General features: G+C 42.5%; 1 protein-coding gene across 1 annotated transcript; it reads right to left on the reverse strand.

The window, feature by feature from the left end:
• Positions 1-849: 849 nt before the first annotated feature.
• Positions 850-14,684, reverse strand: ARRDC3 (arrestin domain containing 3). The gene is made up of 8 exons (XM_064139958.1): positions 14,174-14,684; positions 10,814-10,895; positions 8,342-8,489; positions 7,044-7,146; positions 6,394-6,650; positions 5,883-6,045; positions 4,954-5,108; positions 850-3,738 (listed from the first exon to the last, which is right to left on the reverse strand). The coding sequence occupies exons 1-8, from the start codon at positions 14,451-14,453 to the stop codon at positions 3,682-3,684; spliced, it is 1,245 nt and encodes a 414-aa protein (XP_063996028.1). The 5' UTR covers positions 14,454-14,684; the 3' UTR covers positions 850-3,681.
• Between the last annotated feature and the right edge of the window lie 1,758 nt (positions 14,685-16,442).

Raw genomic sequence — 16,442 nt, forward strand, 5'->3', positions numbered from 1 at the left:
CAACCATTCCCTACCAAGTGTGATGGGCCAGCAATATGCCCCTGTGGCCAAGAAAACCAATGGTATTTTGGGGTGCATTAAGACAAGTGTCCAGCAGATCTAGGGAGGTTCTTTTCCCCCTTCTACTCTGCCCTGGTGAGACCACACTTGGTGCTACTGTTTTCAGTTTTGGGCTGACTCAAGAGAGACAGGCACCTGCTGAACAGTGTCCTACAGAGAGTCATAAGGATGATTAGTGGACTTGAGCATCTTCCCTACAAAAAGAGACTCATAGATTTGGGGCTGATCAGTCTGAAGAAGACTGAAAGAAGATCTGAATGGTTGGTGTCAAGCAGAGAGAAGGCCAACCTTTTTGCTGGTACACAATAGTAAGGAACAGTGGATACAAACTTGAACATGGGTTTCACCTCAATGTGAGGAAAATATTCCTGACAGGTGACAAAAGCACTGTAACAGGCTATCCAGGGGTGTTATGGAGTCTCCTTCTCTAAACACTTTCAAAACCTGCCGGGATGCATTCCTGTGCAGACTACCCTAGGTGATCCTGCCTTTGGCATAGGAGTTGGACTGAATCAGTGACGGTCCCTTCCAACCTCTAATATTCTGTAAACCATGTCCCCCATCATACCTCAGCCTCCATGGATAGAGTTTCAACCACCTCCCTGGCAGACAATGTTTCAGTGTTTGGAAACTTCTCAGCAAATAAGTTCCTGTCACTATTCAACTTAGTTTCTTCTAATATCCAACTTAAACCTCCCTTTGCAACTTGATGCCACTCTCTCTTGTTCCAACTCTTGTCATTTATACAATTGATATTTAGGTTGTAAGAAGTTGATATCTAAAAGATGCTTTTATTAAAAAAAAAAAGTTTATTTTCCACAAGGAAGAGCAATAGGAAAAATTAAATTGTTTTCCACATATTGTATTCTCGAAACAAGAGTCTACAAGGACATATTCAGCACCAAAACAAAAAAAAAAAGAAAAATAATAAAAAAAATTACAAACAGCCATCAAATATAACCTATAAAGCAAACATTTAATATTGCACTTTGTTTGTCTAATGTTTGGAATTTACTTTCTGCTAATTCAGATCAGAATTCTATATATCAAATACTGGGCTACGACTGTGAACCTCATGTTTCATAATGCTGAGAATTGACCAATACTTGTGGAAGAATAATGCCTCTGAACAACTGACAATGTAATTTGAACTGAAAAAAAATAGCCTTTTTTATTTGAAAAGGATAAAGAATTGACAACTCCAATCACACAGGCTGTAATGCCATGTCAACTACTACAATATTGGTCAATCCCACTTTGTATGCCATTTTTCCATTATACTGTGGTAAGTACTTTAGTGCTATGCATATATCAGCAATTGTTCCCTAGTCTGTTAAAGTAACAAATAATGAAGAAAAAAAAAAAAAAGGAAAAAAAAACAAACAGTAAAACCACCAAATGCCCTTTTATGCCAACAATCCCATTAGCTTTACAAATTGGAGAGGGCAGAGGGAAGGGACATTCACAAAATTGGCCCAATAACCTAAGACATCACCCAATTTCCTTCTTGTCCAGTACTCTTGCTCCAAGTCCAAGCCTTTTAACTGAATCACTTAAAACGCGACTCATTTTTATCACCCTGTTGTCACTTTTGAAACATGAATGATCCTTCATGTTCTCATAAAAGGCCACTTATGGAAAAGCCTGTTGCTTTTATGAAGCCTTAAAAACAAGGCAGAGGTTTGTTAAGAGCTAGCACCAGGCAGAAAACACCAGCTTCCCCTCGCCCGCTCCCTTCCGGGCTGTTTATTTATTGCACAAGGATTACTTGATGGATCACATCTTGGTTGAAACCATCAACACTAGAAGCATGTCCCTTTCTCAGTGGACTGTGTTACACAATGTCTGGAAAGGAAAGCTGACATTTTGTTGTACATCTCTAGCATGAGTGTTGGCATTTGCACTAGCACATCCAGTGGCTCCATTTACTCTTTTTTCCCTTGGAGCACACTCAGTTTCACAGACTGGTAGAGCATGGAAGGGCCCCTTGAAGGGCCCCTTGAAGATCACCAAGTCCAACCCCCCTGGCTAGAGCATTTTTGCATTCTGAAAGGATACATAGTGAAATCCCCATTTTGTTTGTTAAAGCTCTTGTGAGTACCACAGAAGATGCAATAATCCAAGAAGCTCTAGCTAACTAGTATCCAAGTATGGCTGGTAACACTGATCTTGCCCAGTTTAACTATACTTCTAATCTACTTTTACAGTATCATAAACCCTGAAGATAATACAAAGTGCACAAACTGAGCTCTCAGCATAGTCCAAGCTTTTCTGGCAGTTTGAAATATACTTTCTACTAGAGACTCATTACATATAGATTTTTTGGTGATTTAGGCAACTACATATAAAAATAAATTTACTTTCCCTTCCCATCCCTATTACTTGAGATACTGACCTGTCTACAATCCTAGACAGTGTATGACTATTTTTTTTTTGAGGCTGAGCCGATGTCTGCTGGTGCTGCTTATTTGTGCCTTTATCACTTTTTTTAAAGCTTCACAACTTGAACATCTCTACAATATAGAAATACAAATGGGAATGAGGGTGGGTTTCATAACTTTTGTGCATGTCCCTCTTCCAGATCCCCCTCTTGAGTAAAGAAGAAAAAAAAAAAAACAAACAAACATAAAACAAAAGAGAAGTAACTCAACAGTGCAACATAACAAAACAAATAGCATTCCAACAGTTTGGCAAGTGATGAGTTCACCTGAGATTAAGTGATTTTTTTTTTTAGGCAGTCTGTAACAAAATGCTGCTTTGCGAGGATAGTAGAAAGGCAACAAATTCTTAAAGGAAATCAAGAAGATTTACAATCTTGATGAAGTCTATTAGTTTCTTTCTATTAACTTTCCATCCCCGCCCCCCAGCCCTGCATCTGTTGCTTATCTACTACAGTAGGCTGCAAAACATACAGCAAGAAGGATTGGCTTGAAGGCATTTGATGTTTGTCAATAAATCCACCATAGGATCCAAGCTGAAGAGGTGATACATGACCAGCCTACTAGGACAATTCTGAGCATGTGCATATGCAGGTAAAGTCCAGGCTACATTAAATTAAAAGAAACCAAACAAAAAAAAAGTAAAGTCAGTGCATTTGTGTATGTCTGTTGCTGTTGGGTTTTTTTGTTACTGTTTTTTTTCTTTTGCCAAAGCTTTGTTGCTTCTTATTGTGCGGACCACAAATGAGGGAATTAATAAGTCTGCCATAAATGAGGGGAAAAAAGCTGTAGTGACACTGAACCGCACAACGTGAGCAATGAGCATGTGCAAATTTCCAAATTTCAAGAGGAAGTCATCCCTCTTACAATGTGGTTTGAGTGTTTTGACACACATGACTGCAGGTTGTTAGTAAGGCTGCTCCTACTATGTGCCAATACTTAAGGGGGAAGGGGAAGAAAAACAACAGAACAAAACAGCTCAGGTCTTCAAGCATTTGGAGCAGTCCTACACTGTTACTGTAGGCTTCGAAGCATGATCACAGGTTGTTTTTTCTTTGATTCACCACACAGGCAAGAGCAAAACCACTTCCTCTGAAAGTGAGTCTCCACTGTGATGCCTTGACCTTCAATATGGCAGGTGTTGTTCTATAACCCAAGTTGAGTCAGCTTTTAACAGATTCCTTCAGCGAGAGGGGCAAGATGGTCTGTCGTCTGTGGGCTGATCTGGGTTTGGATCAATCTGACCAAAAGAGGAAACGAAAACACTCAACCCAAGGGTTTTTAATAGCCAGTTGCTAAAAATAAACCAAAACAACTTCAGCAAATCAGCAAATTTAAGACAACCAAGAGTGATAAATGGCACTGCTGATCCACTGATTCTTCAAACTACTGACAAGACTTTGAGTCTACCACATCAAATTTGAATGTGAAAAAATAGCAACTGACCACAGCGCAAAGTTTTAAACAGCAGGTTGATTTTAAAGTACAAAGAACTTATTAAAAAAGCTTGAAAAAAATGTGCTGCACTAGCACAATTTTTATTTACTGTACACTGAAAACAATACTTATCACTAAAAAGGTAATCTAAAAAGCTTTCAAAACATTTGTCTTTTAAAGACAAAGTTACCAGTAAAACCCCAAAACTTGATAGTGAAAACAGCTATGTACAGTGTACAATTTATTCATTCTTACTGATTTTTATAACCTCTTTTGAGGACAAAGAGGCTTTTCTACATCTTGAAGTATCTAAACTGAAAAGGACTTGAATTGTATACTGTAGGGCTAAGAGTCCTCAGAGAAGTCTTCAGAACACAAAATCCATGTCCCTCTCTACCCACTCAATAGCACATTAGTGTTTTAAGGGGAAAACAGGCATGACTTCAAAGGACAACTTACTTTTGGTCTTACACCACTGATTTCCCCTGAGAAATATGAAGATGAAAAGCTTTACATGTTATGTTTTTTTCAGTGGGTTTCATTAAAAAATGCAGACAGAGACATTCAACTTCATATTCACAGAAACCTAAGTCCAAAAGAATTCCTTTTTAAGTTCTCTACAAGTAACTTATGAAAGCACCAAGTACACAAAACCAAAAAGGCTGAGTGGTCACATAAAGGGCTGAAAAGTGTCAGCACCTTGTGGAGCTGCAGACCCAAAATGTTGCTGTTAATGCAATCACATATATAAGGCAAGGTTTGGTCTTAAGGAAGTTACTAAAGGGGCACACAGCAGTTTGGAAATGCCTGCAAAGCATCAGAATTGCAAAGAATCTCAAAACTCTTGATGCAATCCTCCTGCACTTTGCTAAAATCAAGTCATCTTATAGGAGCTGTTCATAATTTCTGTAACTTTTGCTGACTTTCTAAGAAAGAGAAACAACTTCCCCTATTTATTCTACAAGATAGAATTCAGAAAAGCTCTGAACTGTCACCAGATTTTGTCCAAGGTACCTACCTCTGAATAGAGAGGTGGAGGCAGAAAACGGAACTCCTGGATGTATGCAAACAATGGTCCTGGAAGTCCTCTCTCAAAGTCATCACAAGCACCTACAGGTGCAAGGCTGGACTGTCTTTGCTCCTCTGTGACCACTTCTGCATAGCTGGGAGGTGCTGCAGGGAGAAGGCACACGCAGTTCGAACAGCAAGTTCTTATGCATGTCAAAATATGCAACATAGTAAACATTAAAACTTTCATCAACATCAGAGGCACCAGCAGCTAAATAAATTGCTTCAGCTAAGATGAAAGGGAGCATCAGCTGTTTAAAGGTTATGTTCACATCACAGAGCAAGGTGACCACTGCTTACTGTGGCTTTATTAGCCTCCTAAAAATCAGGACACACTCAAAATACTGAAATTCTGTCCAGAAAGGAATGGCAGAACATGGCACTCCTCTTGACTCCATGAAACAGTCCGTTGAAAAGGGATGTTTATTAGATGTGACAGAGGGGAGGAGACAATCTCTCCTTTAACCAGGGAGATTTTCACTTGAAATGTTTTATCATCACAAAGGTTTAGGGCTATTGAGGATAGTAAAACACACCATAAACTGCTTCTATGACAGGACAAAACGCTATATAAACAAGAATGCAGTTGGGACACTGGAAGCAGAATGAATTCTGTGCAGGTACCATGGCATGTTGCACTTTCACTCATGCCACCTGCCAAGCAGATGGCATTCATTTCTTGGCTTTGACAAGGATGGGCAGGGAGGGAACTGCCATTCCACAGAAGACATGCAAGTGGCAAGGCAATATCCACGAAGGGTTTTCTGTGGGCTTTATTATGGAGGATGTAACCGGTGCCTGTCAGCACAACAGCAATGAGTAAAATAGAACCAAAAAATAAATCCGACTAGCAGATTGGTATTTGTGTTGTCAAGTTACCTTCTGGTCTTTCAGGTAGGGTCAGACCAAGCCAATTCATGTTCATGCTACACTGGCTGCTCACGCTTGATGTTCTGCTACCAAATGGGTGTAGAGGAATGGTACCAATGACCAGTGGTAAGTTAAGGAACAAATCCATGGCACCCGGAATATCAACATACACCTAAAGAACAAAACCAAAACAATTAAAAGTTCTCTGTTCACAGAATTTTCCACCAAGAACTTCAGTTTCTTATTGCCTGCTATAGAGACTGAAACAACACCCATCTGAAGTCAAGAGCAGCTCAGGTTTCTTAATATGAGCCCTCACAGGGAAACGTCACCCACTCACAAACACATTTGCACACAACAACTATTTTAGGAATATGCATGATTTATATTGAACTCCATTTACAGAAGTCCTATCAAGACACTAATACCAGGATGAGTGGTTTTTCCTAGCTTTATTAGTAATTTGCAAGAAAATGATGGGAACTACTTGTGCTTTAGTGAGACAGACCATGCAACCTACCATCAGTGAATACTCCACGCGGATTATACTACAGTCAAGGATTGAAGGAGACACAGGTGGAATTTTCAACTGTTTGCCATTCCAGGTTTCTGTTTTGCCAGATGACAATGAATCCCCACGCAGGTTGGCAACAAGCTGTTTGACTTCCTTCATTTTCCCTTTGGCATAAAATGCCTGTGTTTGGTAAATGGCTGCCTTTGGCACCACCACACGGGAAGAGCAGTTCTCAATCTCAGCAAAAATCTGAATTGATTCACCTGAAACCAAAACAAGATTTCATGTTCTCTTTTGTATTTAGAGGGCAGCTTAAGCAAATTGCCACATTTTCTGTATCATTTTAATGCAGTGGACACCACTAGCTCTACACACCTTGAAAAATATCCAGTGTTGCTAACAGAAATAGAACCACCATTAGCTAAGCTAAAATGAAAACACACAGGTCTAGTAAAAGCAGATATCCTTTGACCATCTGGAGACAGCTATCATTTCTTAAGAAAATTATTCCTAGTTAAAAACATCGAGACAACTGGTTAACATAGATTGAGGTGGAAAGAGGAGTGTAAATGTTGTTTATATAAAAGCAGCAAGTACAAACTGTCGTCTCAAAAGGGAAGGAGAAACAACTTCCTTTAATTCCTTCTGTTACGTACCTGGGGTGTAGCCCTTCCTTTCAATTTTGGCACTTAAGGATATTGGGCCTGAGGTACAAAACCAACAACAGAGTGTCTTTTCTTTTGTGCCTGCTTGGGGTGACTGCAAGAAAAGAAGAACATTTGAGCATTTAATTAAGATGTCCATCAATCCTATTAGTCTATTTTTATCAACACAAGAAGTTATTTTCATAGTGCAGTTACTTTGAAAAACTTATCTAATTCAGAGGAAAATAAAACCATTTAAATGCCACAATGCAAATAAGGTTTATTCTAATTCAATTACTCATTAACTGTTTATTTCTGCTACACTTCAAATATAAACAGTTCTTACACATAAATACGGTGTAAAACTTAAAGCTTTATAGCCTATACAACCCAACATGGTGCTGGCAAAGCTTTTCACTTATCAGTGAACTAGAACATCCTTCCAGTACATTGCACTTCAGAAACAGTAACTAAGCTTAAGTACTGTAACCTTGACTCCTGCTATTTCCTCTGCTTCAGAATGATCCCATTTCATCTATGTTAGACAGACTTTGTTATTTCACACAGTATCAGGATTTAGGACTTGGTCCAAAGCCCATTAAAGTCAAATAGGAGTCCTTTGATTTTAATGGTATTCGTGCAAGGCCAACATCCCTTTGCAAGTCTGATTCCTCACCCATACACACAAGAAACCTATTTCAATGGACTTCTAAGTTGTACTTTTTTCCCCCCTCCAAAAATTGTAATTTGAGAATGAGGAAAAAACATGAAAATTTTAGGCTAGAAATCAAATAAAATCCTCATTGAAAGCAGTTCTGATACTGAAATTAATGAAACAACATTGAAAAAAAAAATGATTATATATAATTGTGGTAATTTCTCCCCGATATAAAACTATACATATGGAAGTTATCTATTATGCAAAACAGTATATTTTTTTTAGTTTGCATTTTTAAGTTAGCAGTCTCTCACTATAATACTTTTTCAAGTTTCACTGTTCCCCCTACAGATTAAAAAAATCAAAGGGGAACAGTTCTCATTTTCTTCTAGTGACATTTTACAATTTAGTGTTATCAATCTTATTTGACAAAGGCATTTTATGCATATTAAAAGTGAAGCAACTCTAAGTACAGGAAAACAGAGCTTTAAAAATAGGAGTAGAGAGTTGCTGAATTGATGTAATACTTAAGAGGATCAGGTGTAATTATACTAGCAAGTAATACGTAAAATTAGATGTGGATATTGTTTCAGTTATTATACTTCATTATTTTTATGCCAGAAAGAGAATGAGTAATTCTGTCAATTCTTACCAGTAATGAAGGAGTGTTGATATCTATATGTTCAAAGACTGTAAATTCCTTCTTTAATTTTACTGGTAGAAACCAAGGCCTATGCAATTCGGCTTTCACCCAATAGCGCACACTGCCATGTCTGCCTTCGAATGAGGTAGCAAGTGGTCTGTGCAGGACACAAAGGTCAAAACTGAGTCAAGTCCTTCTGTCTCAGCATGATACAATCCACAAAGTCAAGGATTAGTATGCAAAACTGCATTTTTAATGCACTGTGGTACTTAATGCAGCATTAACTTATTTGCAAAGTTTCCATACCTCAAAAAAAAAAAATTAGAGACTAATAGATGGGAGAAAAAAACCATCGCCAATTCATCGTACTGTGGTTTTGCACAGATTTTTAAGGATCAGTAAGAGAATTGTACTAGAAAATGCCAGGAGAATACACATTTTCTTTAAACTTAAGAGGCCATTTTCAAGTCTAAGAACAAAGCGTGCCTTTTTAAGGCCAAATTAAGACTACCAACTTAAAATCAGCATTCTTATCCAACAATTATTGTTTTGTATATGGTACTTTGTTAAATTATTTTGCTCATCATTTACTTGGCTGGTATCTCAGTACCAGGTTAATTTTAGCTGTTAACTCAGCATTTTTACAGTTTGCTTTGCCTTAAGCAGAATGAATGTTTCAATGTATAGTTTTTGCAGAGAGGCTACTTTGAGTACCTTCTAATTTTCCTCTACCCTGAGAAGGCCACCTTAAAACATACATGTTGCTTCTGGATGCACATACATATGCACCCAAAAACCACAGATCCTATTCTGCTCTCAGCTTTGACAAAGTCTTTTTGGGGAGCAGGAAAAAGCAGTGTAGAAAGGACCTCAAAACCTTTCAGCATCTTTGTGTACCCTGTAGCATCATAAAACAAAAGACAAAACATCTTTATATTACAGTGATTTCCAACTGACAGATGTTTTCCTTAACTTTATGCAAGGTATTTTTTGTGTATCTATTACATAAATTAAGCTTATTCATTACAAAGGCTTTCACATGCCAGAATACCAGCAATGCTAGTATTGTACAATGGCTCAGTTGTAGGTTTGACTTCTCTATCTGCACATCTGAAACATTTAGATTTTTTCCTAATAATTAGGATTTTCTAATTAGTCTTCAATGTTTCATCCTAAACCATATTCTTTAGTGTGAAAATTGGCAAGGCCAGTGTGTGCCTGTCTTTATAGCTGAAGTGTAAACTTTCAGTACTCTGTGGACATGCAAGACAGTAGACAGTCCACAACTTCAGGCTTTTGATTTTGTGCCACTATGAAGTGGTCTGTTTTTTTCATATTTCAATATCTTTTCCAGCTCAAGGTAAGACCAGTATTGGCCTTTTTTTTTTTTGAGGTTGGTATTCTCACAGAATGCTAAATTGTCTTCAAAATCTCCATGTATACAGGTCTTCTTCAGGTTTCCAGTAGGACCTACTATGAAGTCCTGTGCTGTTCACTTTGAAACTGACCCTTGAAGTGTTTATCATCTGCAGGCTCTGCTAAAAGCAGCACCTCTAATAAACAGATGGTTTATTAGCTTTAATATTAGGCCCTGAGCTAGTTTATGTAAGACACTGATGATTATTTTTCAACCTTAATGACTTTGCTTGCCTTTTGCAGCAAAAAGCTCATTTTTCCATCCATATCAGGGCTCTCTTGCTCCTGTGCATTCTGTTTTACTGCAGTTTGTATTTTCAGCTCATTTTCCAACCAGGAACTCCTCTATGTGCAAACCTTCCATTCACAATGTTTACACCAAACATTTCACACTTGAAGGCAGGGGAAACAATCTTTACTTTAAAAGACTTCTGCCCTCATTCTTGCTTCACCTTTGCTTTGAGACAAACAGAATTAGGTACAGGCATTTTTCTTGCTTCACCCACCCATCCTTCCTCCTGTCTACTTCCATCCAGGCTTTCTACAAGAAGGCCAGTCTGGGTACAAACAGCCTAGTCTGGGTACAAACAGCCTATTTAAAAGAGAATAACCTCTTTTGTCCAAACACAGCTAAACTTGCCACATCTGTTCCAGACTGAACTCTTAACAATTCAGCTGCGATCTTATCTCTAGTGCTGCTGGCCTGCATGGTACCAGTAAACTGATGGTTTAGTTAGGAGGCCATCTCAGCCACTCTGTAGTACTCCAAATTCCTCTTCCCATCTTGGGAAGGATTAAAATATTGGAAGACATAAAAAGCCCATAGGACTTAGTCAAAAAAATGTGAGCACTGAGTTCAAATTTTCTGCAAATTCTATAAAAAAAAGACAAAAAACCAAAAGAAGTGCACAACAATTTAAAACCAACCTCTTCAGTTTAATGAGATTATGTTCTCCACTGCATGTCAGAGCACAATTCTTATTACCATTGAAAAGGTTTCCCCTCCACCCACAGCAGGAGTTTTGCTCAGGCGGGTGGCAGCAGGGACTGTGTGAGGACACTTACGTCTGTGGAAGCTCAAAGCTGAATGCATATTCATGCCTTCCAGAATGGATGGTGTGAAGGCCTTCTTCTGAATTGTCATCATCTAGAAGGTAAAAAGAACAACATGCTACTCCACCTGCACACATCTGACACATTACACCAGCCTTCTCCTCCAGATAAAAGGGTTTTGCACACTCACTGCAGCACTTAAGAACCTGGTGTCCCAGAATCACAGGGCTGTGGTCTGTTTATATTAACTGATGGAGGTAGGGATCATTCCTACCCACAGAAGAGTAGGCAGGATTACCAGATTCAGCTTACAGAGAACAAGTGGTAAACTAGCTTTAATTTATAATCCTGCCTCTGAACAGTGTTAGGGTTGCAACTGCTGCCATTTCAAGGCCTGCCTGGACGACCTGCAATGGAAATCATGCTTTTCACTGCGATTCCTTGTTAAAATGAGATAGAGATGGCTCTTTAACAGTATCAAGCCATCTGCACGAAGTCTGCCATGCAAGATTAAATTTAGCTGTTTGGCTTCCTTTTATCTCCTGCCTGGCAACAGCGTCCAGAAATTAATCACTAAAAAACGATGGGGGAGAAAAATAAACAACCTAAGTGTACAAGCACCACCTGGAAAGTAGCAGACAAGTTTAGGGGCACAGGAACGGCAAGCCGCCAGATTCATGGTCTCTAGAGTTAAACTTTATTGTTTTAATAGGTTAAATCGATCTTGCTTAAACAGCAATACCAACATTTTTGTTGGTTCCACCAAGGAAACTGAACTTTTGTTTATGGTTATGACTTCTTACATAATTTGAACACTCAATAAATTTGCAGCTTATTTCAATGTAATGATCATAAAACCTGAAAGATGCTGACTCCGTCAAAACAAAGTTGATACAAAAATAGCTGAGCATAAAAAGGGCTGGAGTAATAAACGGAGACGTAGTGAGACAACGCAGACGGTAACCGCTTATATTTAATGGTCTCAAGGTGTTAACGATGGCAGAGTATAATTTTAAATTCTCACTGTCCAACAGAAACGCCGATGCTTCCCTCTCTGCTGAGCACACCACACTACAAAAATCTCTGGAGGAAGGAAAAAAAAATGCCACCACTAAGAAGCTATGGAGAAAAAAAAAATACACCTTCAGCAGGCAGTGTCCCTACAAAAATGCCAGGAAAATACGCCTAAAGGGTGACAGAATACGTATGACCGCGAGGCAAATTTTTATTACTTTTTTTTGAGGCGGGGGAGCATTGGTGGTGCTTGTCTTTCCCAACACAACGATCTCCTCCTCACAGACAAGTTCCAGTCCTGCCTTCCCCCCTCCTCCCCGCTCCCCTCCCGCCCTTTCTGCCAGCTCAGCAGTCCCGCAGCGGCGGAGCTGTGGTAAACAAGTGCTGAGCTGTCAATCAGGAGGCCAGGCTAGAGCAGGAGCCGACCGGCCTAAACCGGTGCGAGCGGATCCCCAGCCAGCCGCTCATATACATACAGTATACGTTACACCCGCCGCATTCGCTCAGCAGCTCCGCTCTCCGACGGCTGAGGGAGAGAGGGAGGGGGGGGAGGCGGGGCGCTGCCCGCCCCTCGCCTTCCGCTCTCTACCGAGACCCTCACAAGAGAGCTACCGAGGAGCCGGTGGGGACGCGATGAGGACGTGACCGGCTGCAGGGTGCCCTACCCGCCCTCAGCGACTGGCTTCCCCCGCGCCAGCTTCTCAGGGGGAGCGTCCCCGCCCTGCCGCGGAGGCTGCCGGAGCACGCCGGCTGCGGGCAGGGGAACCTGCTCCTTTCACCCCCGCGGTCAGCACCCCACCAATCAGCGGCTGGCATCGCCTTAGCAACAGGCCAACAAACGCCAGTCGGCCAATCAGAGCGGGAAGGGGCGAGGCCTTGAGCCGCCAGAGCCGTGGAGCGGGGGCCGCAGCACTCATTGATTGAAAGTCGGCTGCGGGCGCCGGCAGACGCGGGGCACGGCCTTACGGCCAGGTTTTCTCTCCCCAAATTTTAACCTCAGCTATACTGGCAGCGGATGGCCTAATTACCCTATCCCCACTCCGCCACGACGTTGTCTGTATGCTCCTGTCACCCACGACCTTTAGGGTGGGTTAAGTTTCGCTCGGACGGCTTAATTTGAGGCGGTGGGTTTAGGAGGAAAGGTTGGAGTCACCAAGTTACTTGGTCAGCGAGCTGTGCACGGCGTGGTTTGTTAAAAAATACCAGACCTCAGCGACAACTGCAGAAACGCTTGGTAATGGTCCTGCCTGCCAGAGTTCTTAAAAAAGCAATTTATTTTTTTTTCTTTTCGAAGGAGGCATATCCCGTCCCTGCAGTGAATATGCTGCATATTATGAGAAAAAGTGACACCAAGCAGCACCAAAATTACATAACCGGGTTTTAACATTATTTTCCTGTGCTGAGGAATTAAGTCATCGCCACCACCTGACGCGTGTGGCCAATCTGCGCCGAGCAGCCGGCGCACCCCCCCCAAACCCCCCCCACCCCGGACCGGTCCCAAACAGGATTGAACCGCTTCGAACAAAGGCTGCGAACTTAGGAAAAAACCACACACGCACCCCCCACAGCCCCGCAGCTCTTACCCTGACGGTATGCCAAGCAAGTGGGGCACACAGTACGTGTCGTGGAGACAGCCCCCCACCCCTCACAACAGCCCACGGTGGTGGGGAGCAGGAGGTCGTGACTCTCCAGTTTTGGGAGAGATGCTTCCACACGCCGCACCCTCTCCCCCTTCCCCATCAGGACTTAACGTGCTCCTCATCAAAAGACACCTTTACACTGGTGTGTCTCCAGCCCCCAGTGTGAAATTAAAGCGATTTACTGAGAACGTGTAAGAAAAAAATGATTACACGTGGGGTGGTGCTAAGATATGTCAAAATATCCACATGGACTCTCTTTATCTGCTAATAACAAGCCATCCTCACAAAAATCATCACATTCTCTACCCAAAAAAGCAGCACTCCAATGTGTCAAAAAGTCTGGCTTTATGCTCTCATTTTATTTCAGGATTTGTCAGGATGCTGCCAATAAAGTCGTTTACTGCCGCACTGGCTTCGATTTTATAACCTTTTTTCCATCAGGGGACAAATCCCGCCGATACTAAATAAATGAATGCGTTTTTTAGAAGTACATGTATTAACAAATGGCTGTGTTGAAGGGCAGGTAGCCCAGCACAGTCCCTCTTGCAGGCACTTTGCTGATGCATCTCCTGCAGCTTTAACATCAAAGTCCATCACGCCGGTAAGACTCTCGGCACGTCCTGCTCTCCACCAACCGCATCCATTGAAATAACTAAAAAAGGGTAAGCCAGGCAAAAAATACTTCCCCCAGAAGGTCGTTATTAACGGAAAGTCTTACCTCTCTCGTGGCCGACCAGAATGTCCTTATGGTTGAAATACTCCACTTCTTCAGTGTAGTTCTGTGTATAGGCAGTGTTGGATCCAGCATTTCTCGATTCAGTCCAGCGCACTTTCGCGTGTCCCCTCGCGTGGATTTTAAGAGATTTCACTCTAATTTCCCCAGTTACTTCTAAATTGACCCTTCCTGAGACTGTGTCCCCGCTAGAGTAGACGGGGACATTGCTGTCATTCAGACAGTCGAAGCTTATTGTCAAACTCTTCACCTTCCCCAGCACCATGTTTATATAGCAAAGTGTAGAAAAATAGACTGTAAGAAATTAAAATTAAGGGAAAAAGGAAATGAACAAAACAAAACAAATTAGAACTAATCCCCTCAGATAATTAAGCGCGATTGTGGCAGCTCGGAGCCTACAGCCAGCTCATGGGGACGGCGGGGAGCCCCGGCCCCGGCTAGGGGTGGGGGGGCTGAAGCCACCGCCGCCGCTGCGCTTTCCCCACAAAGGCGCTGCCGGGCCCGTTCCCGGCCCCGCCTTATAAGCGCGGGGACAAACAAGCCCGCGAGCATGCGCCGCCCCGCCCCGCCTCTCGCACCGCCCGCTCGCGCCGCCCGCTCGCCGCTCCCTGAGCGCTCGGACGCCGAGGGCAGAGCCTGGGGAGTTGGGCTGTGAGGTTCGGGGCTGCGGAGGGCGTCTTTTCTTCTCTCCTGGTTGTTAGGTTGTGTTGGTGGGGTTTTTGTTTGTTTACTTGTTTTTATCCGCCACGTCTCATGCAAAGGCTCTGAGCTCAGTTGTTGGACGCTGCCTTGGTAACTGGTGCGGGTCTCCGAAGTGACACGAGGTTTTCACTGAAATGTGAGGGAGGGGATTCTGCCCCTGTGCTGTGCTCTGCTGAGATCCCCACCTGCCGGGCTGGTGCCTGCCCTGGAATTCTCAGCACAGCAGAGACATGGACGTGCTGGAGCAGGGCCAGAGGAGGCCACAGCAATGATGGGAGGCTTGGAAGCCCGCTGCTCTGAGGCTAGGCTGAAAGGGTTGGAGTTGTTCAACCTGGAGTGAAGAAAGCTCCAGGGAGACCTTAGGACCTTTCAGTTCTTAAAAGTGGCATACAAGAAAGCTGGGGACAGACCTTTTAGCAAGGCCTGTTTTGGTAGGTTTAAATGAGAAGAGGGGGATTCAGACTAAAGGAAGTATGCTGAGGATGATGAGACCCTGCCTCAGGTTGTCCAGAGAGGTGGGAGATGCTTCATCCTTGGAACCTGTCCAGGTCAGGTTGTTTGGAGCGCTGAAGAAATTGCTCTGGTTACAGATGTCCTTGCTGAGTGCAGGGGGTTGGACTAGATGACCTTTAGTGGTTCCTTCCAACCCAAACCATTCCATGATGCAGTAGGTGATGATGGTGGATAATTTTCTCAAAGCTGCTGTATTTGAGATATTTGAACAGAGTAATGCAACTAAAAGTTCAGACTAATAGTTAAGTTTGCAAAGTGTATGCCTATGTTTATTGATTTTCTCACGTTAAAAAACATTAATTCACTTTTCCTGTGACCTGACACCTGGCGGAGGTTCTGGTGATTTTTTCTGTGACTGAATATGCTCAGCTGTGTCCTGAGGGTCTGTTAGGTCTCTTTATGTTTTTGCACCATCTTGTGGTCATAGGATCACAGAATACTTCAGGTTGGCAAAGATCTTTGAGTCCAGCTGTAAAAACAAAAAAAGAGAAGCAGAGGTTTTTTAATTCCCCTCCTATTGCCTTCATGTCTTCAGATGCAGTTGGTCTTATGGACATGTTTCTTTGCACATTTTTAATCATAGAATCAACCAGGTTGGAAGAGACCTCCAAGATCATCCAGTCCAACCTAGCACCCAGCCCTATCCAGTCAACCAGACCATGGCACTAAGTGCCTCATCCAGTCTTTTCCTGAACACCTTCAGGGACGGTGCCTCATAAAGGCTTTTCTTGAACACCCCCAGCAATGACGACTCCACCACCTCCCTGGGCAGCCCATTCCAATGCCAATCACTCTAGGAAGAACTTCCTCCTAACATCCAGCCTATACTTCCCCCGGCACAACTTGAGACTGTGTCCCCTTGTTCTGTTGCTGGCTGTCTGGGAGAAGAGACCAACCCCAACCTCCACCTGGCTACAGTGTCTCTTCAGGTAGTTGTAGACAGCAATAAGATCCCCCCTGAGCCTCCTCCAGACTAAACAACCCCAGCTCCCTCAGACTCTCCTCGTAGGGTTTGTGTTCCAGGCCCTTCACCAGCCTT

Source organism: Pogoniulus pusillus, chromosome Z (genome assembly GCF_015220805.1).
Source record: "Pogoniulus pusillus isolate bPogPus1 chromosome Z, bPogPus1.pri, whole genome shotgun sequence".
Lineage (NCBI taxonomy): Eukaryota > Metazoa > Chordata > Aves > Piciformes > Lybiidae > Pogoniulus > Pogoniulus pusillus.

Excerpts from the sequence above, each read along its gene's own strand:
- ARRDC3 (XM_064139958.1), bottom strand. The coding sequence starts at position 14,453 with ATGGTGCTGGGGAAGGTGAAGAGTTTGACAATAAGCTTCGACTGTCTG. Across the intron at positions 10,896-14,173 it reads TCTGGTCGGCCACGAGAGAG|ATGATGACAATTCAGAAGAA; the intron begins GTAAGACTTTCC and ends TTTACCTTCTAG. Across the intron at positions 5,109-5,882 it reads CCTACCTGAAAGACCAGAAG|CACCTCCCAGCTATGCAGAA; the intron begins GTAACTTGACAA and ends TTCTCCCTGCAG.